Raw genomic sequence first — 7843 nt, 5'->3', positions numbered from 1 at the left:
AGCCGCATGTGAACAGGCCGGCAGAAACCAAACAGGCTTTCCCTATAGAGGGGAAAAAGCCAACCGCTCCTGCAAGCCCCTGTGGATTTAGCACTGTAAAGCTCAGAGATGCGGCACCGTGGCAAAAGTTTGAGAAACAGTAAATTGCAACAGTTCTGTCCGGCTAAGTGCACAAGCCTGGTTCTGTGTTGGGGAAAATAAATCAAACATTGGATGGAGCTAATGAAAAGTTTCCCAGGAGTCTTGCAACCTTCCTCTTCTAAATAAAAAGGAAGCAGGAAGAGTTTAGAGGGAAAGCATCTCTAAGAAGTTGTGTTCCTGAAGATGTCACCTGCACTTTCCAGTGAAAAGTAATGGCTTCCTGGTTTCTACTTCTTTGTTGAGAGGGGCAGGTTCTGCAATTTGTTTGGCTGTATCTGTCCCCATTGCTCTGAGATGGAGCAAGGTAGAGGCAAACTCCCTCCTCTTCTGAGATTCTGAGAGAGAAATGCAGATGCTTGGCATTATCTTCAGATCAGCATTCTGAAAAAAACTGGTGCGTGTTTAAACTGTGTTCATCCACGTACTGCCAGCTGCCCTTTCTTGGAAACACGAGGATCTCATGAACACTAGGTCTGCAAAATATGACTAGCTTTTAGGTGCTGATAATTTCTGGCTAATGTGGAGGCTAGAACAGTGAAGGTACAGAGGCGTCTTCATTTAATGGAAGGATGTAAGTGGGGATTACAACCTTCAAGCACAGCTAATTAGGACGTAACAGACTAAAGTACTGAACTCCAGCAGTGAAAACTGCACCTGTCACAAGATTAATGGCATGTTAATTTAAATAGTCACTTTGTTGTCCTTTCAGCATCATTTGAACTGTGGAAATACTTTTTTTGCTTTAAGTAAAAGCAAAAGGCAAATACATTCGAAGGTTAAGGGAAGGAAATATTCCTGTCATTAGAGCAAAGAGTGAGAAATACCTGGACCTAATTTGAAGAAGCATGAACTGCCTGTAAGTAAGAACATACTATTTTGTTTAGAAAAGACTTCCAAAACCCAAGGTGCTGACATAGACTTCCCTAAGAGAGAATGGTTTTTAAGTGTCAAGTACAATTTTGTTAGTGCCAGCCCCTCTGTATGCATGTTTTAAATGCTGACAAGCAGATCTGAAAACTAGTCTTTTCAGCACTCACACTTGAAAATGTTGCCCAGTATTTTTTTTTTCATTTCAAGGTCTGATAATTTGTTTGTGACAGGATGCAGCTGCTTTCCCATCACTGTACAGTGACCTGATCTAGTTTTATTGTGTCTGAAAAAAGTGAGCATAAATCTGTACTTAATAATGGGTGTATCAGAAAAGCTCTTTGTAAAATGGTGTATTGAGAAAATATGAAGACCTCACTAAAAGCAGAGGTACCACAAGAGGGTGCCATTTCTTTGATTTTCGTAGCTACTACACTTTTACAGTACTACAAGTCTGAAGAGGTGCCTAGTCTCCGAAATTTGAGGGTGTTAAGAATCAGCCAGACATGCCTGTCTCTTGCACTTAACTTAGCCTCTAACTCTTAAGCTTGCATCTTGGCTCTCAGAACAAACAGGCTCTGAATTGAGAGCAAGCGTTTTTTCTAGTGCTGCTGCAGGGTACAGCAGCAGACAAATGGGTAACTGCCTGGTACTCTCCCTCCAGGTCAAGAACAAACAGGAAAAGACCACTTCTGGGTGGGTGTGTTAATGACTACAATCCCAAATCTGTATCTATAAATGCCCATTTATTGCACTGATCTAAGCACAGTAGATCCGTGTCTGGTAAACCACAAAGCCGTTACTACTCATAAAAAATGAGAACCAAGATGAACGTTTTTCAACTAGTTACCCAAGTAAAAATTATACCAAAGATGCTTTGAAACATGAGTTTTGCTTCTAAAGGAGTTCATCCATCATCCTAGAAATGCATGACACACTAAAAATAATCCATGTGCAACGGCACATGGGGATGACTCCATTCAGATGTGATTCGAATCTTTCTTAAACTATCTGCAGTTTTCATTAAGTTAAGCTACAAAGGCACCTCTTGTGTAACAAGTCATAAAGAACTTTTTAAAAAATACTTTGGGAATAAAAAAGGATTTTAACCTTAAATACTGTGAGTTACGTAACTGATGGGATATTTGGGATTTTCTGATCACAAAAAAAGATGCGAAAAATGTGTATCAGAAATAGTTTGATGTTAAGCTTTAAAGCAGTTGCATGAACACCTATCCATAAGCATACATTGGACTGGACATTGGCTGAGGTGGAAGACTAAAGCACACCAGAAAAGGGAAGTGACGGAGAAGGTCCAACTACGAAAACGTAAGTTGTTTTTCTAAAAGAAGGAAACACCTATCAATCTTGTATTCAGTATCTTACATCACTGGTTGACTCACCCTCCGCTGCACGGTACGCTTTGTACATGAAAGATGTGAGTTCAGAGCCAATATGATGCTGCTTATACTTTATTTCTAAAGCTTGCCATACAATCATATTTTGTGTATTGTCTCACCACCACTACCTTTTTTCTCACATTTTTCGGCTTGGAGTTCAATGCATACAATGAGTTCACGAAAGGTCTCATGAAGTCACCAGTGTCCTGGTGAGGTTAGCAAGGACACAAACACAGAAGCTACAACTTGTTGAAAATCTGGCAGTGAGACAGTGGTAGTGTCGGGCATGAAACTTCATCATGCATGTTCCTGTCTCTTACACTTCTAGAAAAATAAAATTGTTTCTAACAAAGCTGTAAATTATTTCATCACTTAATAGCAGATGTGCCCATCTCCATGTTTGACAGAGTAAAATTAAAATGAAGAAATTAAATTATTGTGTGTGACCCTTGGCAGGATTTTCAAAAGCAGGCTCTTCCTAAAATGAGGGGTTTAACTTCATATGGTGAAGGGTTTAAAAAGTTGAGAGTTTTTGAAAATTTCAGCTTGTATGTCTTTTACACAGCCACGATAAAAATACCAACAGTAGTAACCCAGCTCTTAACACTGCAATCCATTTAATTATCGGGAAAAATAAGTTGTTTTGATTTAATAATCGATTTGATAATTAAAATGCTGTTTCATACCCTTGATATCCTTAAGGGAATTTCTGTATGTGTAATTCAGAAACTTACTCCAGAAAAGCCTCACCCTGAAAAATGGCACGCTGAATCTCCAGTACTATTTCAGGGAGAGATTTTTCTAGACTGACAGTAATAAAATTTTCTGGTGCGCTAGGAGGCTCCAGAGCATCAAACTGAGACTTGAGAAGTTCAGGTGGCATAAAATGTCCTCTCCTCTTCTTCAGGCGGCCAGCAATGATGTCCATAGGCCCATCCAAATGAACAAAGAGGATTTTCAGTGCTGCATTTTCTCCTGGTTGCTCTGGCTGGTTGCTTTCAATTGCAGATGCTCCACTAACTAATACACGCCTATACATCTTCTTTAGTGCAGAACAGGCCAGAATTGCATCTTGTCTGCATGAGTCTTCTCTATGAAAAAGAAAAAAAAAAATCCACATGTGGCATAACAAAATGGCTCTTCAGTTCTGCTGAACAAGGGAGACGCGCCCTGGATCCTTGCAGAGGACAGCCTTGGGAGTCGTGGCATTTTTTCGTCATTTTGACAGGATTTTGAAATGAAATTTCCAATGCAAGTAAAGATGTGATTTAAAGTGAGGTCAGGCTAGCCAGCCTCCTGGTAAAATCTCAATCTTGGGGACCTTCTTTATTAGCCACTGTTCTTTCCTAAATTAAATTAAATTCAGGCACAAGGAAGTGTCATGGCCATTTCCTTAATTGCTGAGAACAGCAGCAACTGAATGCCCATACAAACTCCCACCCATTATCTATAAAATTACTATACTAATCTGTCTAGAGAGTAAGTGGCTGCTGAACAGTACAGAGCTCTGTTCTTAAATACATATGCAGGTATACTTCCAACATCTGTTTTCACTGTCTTGGATTTAACTGTAACGTTACATTTTATGTTTCCTGTAACCATACTTACTGGTAGCACTGCATACATGCTCACTTCAAGCTAAACAAGGGACTGGATGCAGGTAAATTAATGCCTTGCTCGTGTATTTTTTTACTGGCAAGGTTTCTTAAAATAAAGCAAGCATTAAACTGGGGGTGTGTCTGTTCCACCGAAAAGCAAATCCAGAATTAGTTGTCTCTGTGAACAGTAACTGAAATGTCTGCCTAAGAAATACATTCTGTAATCAAAGTAAAATTAGGTATAAACCTATTTAAAAATCATGCAAGGTTCACAGGATTTTGGTTCACAGGAAGATAAGAACTTATAATACCTACTATTATCACCTAGGTAAGCCAATGCCAGTCTCAGCTACTTGTAAGTACTACTAATTAAACATTGGCATTACGCTTTTTTAAAGTATACTTGATTTTGCAAAGTTTCTGGAGCTGGGCAGTGGCCTTGGGCTAAATGGATCCAGCATAACAATCCAGATCGATAAATTTCTCAGTGAATTAACCCGTGGTCCAATGAGGTACGCTGACCTGATGCGCACAAGCACGTAACAGCCACTGTGTAAAGCCAGGCTAAACAGTCCCTGCTCCCCCAGCCTTTCCTCATTTGGGAGGTGCTCCAGTCCCTTCATCATCTACATGGCCCTTCATTGCATGCTCTGCAGTATGCCCATGTCTCTCTCGTAATGGGGAGCCCAGAACTGGACACAGTACCCCAGGTGTGGCCTCACCAGTGCTGAGGAGAGGGGAAGGATCACCTCCCTTGACCTGCTAGCAATACTTCGTCTAATGCAGCCCAGGATATCGCTGCCCTGCTTTGCCAGAAGAGCACATTGCTGACTCATGTTCAACTTGAGTGTCCACCAAGGCCTCCCCGGGTCTTTTTCTGCAAAGCTGTTTCCCAGCTGGGTGCCTCTCCGTGTCTGTACTGGTGCCTGGGGTTGTTCCTCCCCAGGGGCAGGACTTCGCACTTCTTCTTGAACTGCACGAGGTTCCTGTCAGCCCATTTCTACTGCCTGTCAAGGTCCTTCTGGATCAGCCACTCCTCCCAGTTTGGTGTGATCTGCAACCTTGCTGAGGGAACACTCTGCCCCATCATCTGGATCATTAATGAAGATGTTAAACAGGACTGGACCCAGTATTGACCCCTGGGGTACACCACTAGTTACTGGCCTGCAACTAGACTTCGTGCCACTGATCACCGTCCCCTGGGCCTGGCTGTGAACAGGCTGAAGCCAGTTTTCAATCCACCTCCCTGCCTGCTCATCCAGCCGATACTTCATCAGCTTCTCTGTGAGGATCCTATGGCAGATGGTGTCAAGCAAACTTGACGCCGTATCTTATTCAAACTAGCAATATTTTACAAAATTTTATGCTACTGTCATTATCGGTGTATTTTCTGGTTATATCCTTTGTAAGTAGCTAATGTCAGGTTTATTACTGAACTGGATCCTTGAAATTATTTTTACATAGACAGCAGAAAAACCAACTATCATTGGCAACAATTTTCCCAACACTATTATTCAGGGATTAATACGCAATTAATACGTATTATTATAATAATATATATTATTATAATACTAGTATATTATTATATAATAATAATACTAGTATAATATAATATAATATAATACTAGTATATTATTATAATATAATACTAGTATTCAGGGATTAATACGCAATCAGCAATTAATTGCTGATTACCCTCAGCAATTATTACGACAGCTTAGATTAGTGAAAATAGAATGGCTTTACTACCTGCAGAATGTTTTTACACTACTACATACATTTCCGCTTTGGAATGCAATGGTGAAAATACTTTTGGTACTTTTTTTGTCTTTAGCCCAAACTCCTTAAAGCTAGATGTTCTCTTACCTCCTTAGTATATCATGCAGTGCACAAAGCCAAGGAATCCTGTCCTAGAAAGAAAACAAGTTAGTTCAAAATTGTTTATGAAATTGATTTGAAACAATTGCTTCTAACATCTAGAGCATTTGACTAGAGATGAAAATTAGCGTTAAACTATACAGCAAGTTCAGTTTCGATTCTCTTTCTTCCTAATGTAGATTTGCTACCACTGCCTGAAGGCTAAGAAGAAGTGCTAGGCATATTATCAATAAGATGTTTTTAGTAGAATAGTACTTTTTATATTACAGACACCTACAAGTATCTGATGGAAGTAATATGTATTTATGTGTCGCACACACCCTGTAAACCTTTGAAGGACATTCAGCTTCTCTCTTGCTTCTATTATACAATTCAAATGTACAGCCTGAATTGTTTTTTCTTTTTCCTTATATCTTGGCATAAGCACACAATGCTTTGGATCGAAGTTGAGGTTTCCAGGAACAGACAGATCTAAATTTAATTATCTGCAATAACTTAATTATGTCATTTTTATGTCAGTAGCAATCACAAATAAAGGTAATCATAGCCACAGTTTTGCAACACCTCTGCTCAGTAGTTAGGCAAACACCATGTGAGAGATTGATCATCTCATTATAATCTTATTTTAAATTTTAAGCTCCCACAAACTTCTGTCATACCTATCGAGCACTAAACAATGGGTCCCATTTCATCTTTCAGTGCTGTTACTGCTGGGTGAGCACAGCAAATGGTAACGTGGACAAATAAATGCACCATTTTTTTGTTATTGTCATTACAGAATAACTTCCCACTGGCATTCAAGACCGCCCTCACGATTTTGCATCTCTGGTGTTTCAAAAGAGATGCTTCCCTCTTGCTGGGCACCATATACCAGTGGTTTAGTCATTCAGTTGTGCAACGCTGCTTTAGACGATGTACTGGTTTATATGAACTTCCAGCCACTAGCAAAAGATCATAGTTTTTAACAGGAATCTAGAAATTTTTTTTCAGTCTATAGAGAGTGCTTTGAAGAACTCCTTAGTTCAGTTTTATGTTTCTAGAGGTTTCCCAGAAGAAGTGCAAGAGGTGTCATCTTGTAACTTTTCTAATTTACTCAAGCCTCTGAATTCGTTAGGAATTGTAAAACTATATTGATCATTTTTATCTGTTTAGGCTGAAGAACAGGCTGAAGGGAAAGAAGCACATTTTAAGTAGGAGCATATAAAACAGACTATTGCAGAGAAATCACTGCAATAACTGAAAGTGATGAAATGTACTTCAGTAGAAACATTTGTCTGTCTTCATGTATTTAACTCAAAGAAGCAGCATGTAATCTAAAGCTGCAATTCTGTATATTGATGTAGAGGGAGAGATTTCTGGCAAATCCTGAACCAGCATCAAACCCCTTGTGCGCTACCAAGCACACTTTGATAAACGTATTTTTTTTACGCAGAATCCTTTGTAACACAAGAAGCCTCCCCCTCTTACCGACTGCAGACCTGCAAGTTCAGCCTATGCTTACAGTCAGCCTGGTCTACATAAAGCACAACCTACTTTCACACCATGTGCCAGAGGTTACAAAGATAAACGTGTCGGTGACTGTTCTCTCAGGGTTTATACAGGGTACCTCATCATTTAGTGGTATCCCTTCTGCCATCTTCTTTTTGTTCTCTGGAGAATGATAATCGTCTGCATCGTAGATTTCCATCCCAGCTAAGGAAAAAAAAACGTCAAATTATGGGTCATTCAGCCAAACCAGGTGAGCTAATAAGGATCCCGGAATTTACAAAGACGACTGCGAAGAAGTTACAGGCCTCTTACACCACAGCGTGAATCACCACTTATGTCATGACGACTGGCAAAAATTACAGAGTCAGCTTAGTAGCAGCAACGGCTGACACATCGCGGCACTACGCTGAGGTCGGCCTAGGCTACACGGCGCTGGCGACGGCCACCCAAACCCCGCTGGGGGGACAAGGC

General features: G+C 40.2%; 1 protein-coding gene across 2 annotated transcripts; it reads right to left on the bottom strand.

The window, feature by feature from the left end:
• Window positions 1-2465: 2465 nt before the first annotated feature.
• IDNK (idnK, gluconokinase homolog (E. coli)) lies at window positions 2466-7572 on the bottom strand. Of its 2 annotated transcripts, none has more exons than XM_009328108.1 (3): window positions 7491-7572; window positions 5873-5916; window positions 2466-3499 (listed from the first exon to the last, which is right to left on the bottom strand). In XM_009328108.1, exons 1-3 carry the CDS (start codon window positions 7569-7571, stop codon window positions 3139-3141), a joined length of 486 nt encoding a protein of 161 aa, XP_009326383.1. In that variant the 5' UTR covers window position 7572; the 3' UTR covers window positions 2466-3138. The 2 variants fall into 2 exon arrangements, with proteins under 2 accessions (XP_009326383.1, XP_009326384.1); XM_009328109.1 differs by having other exon boundaries at window positions 5873-5911; window positions 7491-7538.
• Window positions 7573-7843: the final 271 nt, after the last annotated feature.

Source organism: Pygoscelis adeliae, unplaced genomic scaffold (assembly GCF_000699105.1).
Source record: "Pygoscelis adeliae isolate BGI_AS28 unplaced genomic scaffold, ASM69910v1 Scaffold45, whole genome shotgun sequence".
Classification (NCBI taxonomy): Eukaryota; Metazoa; Chordata; class Aves; order Sphenisciformes; family Spheniscidae; genus Pygoscelis; species Pygoscelis adeliae.
Note: the sequence above shows the minus strand (reverse complement) of the source record. Positions and strands in the feature narration are given on the sequence as shown.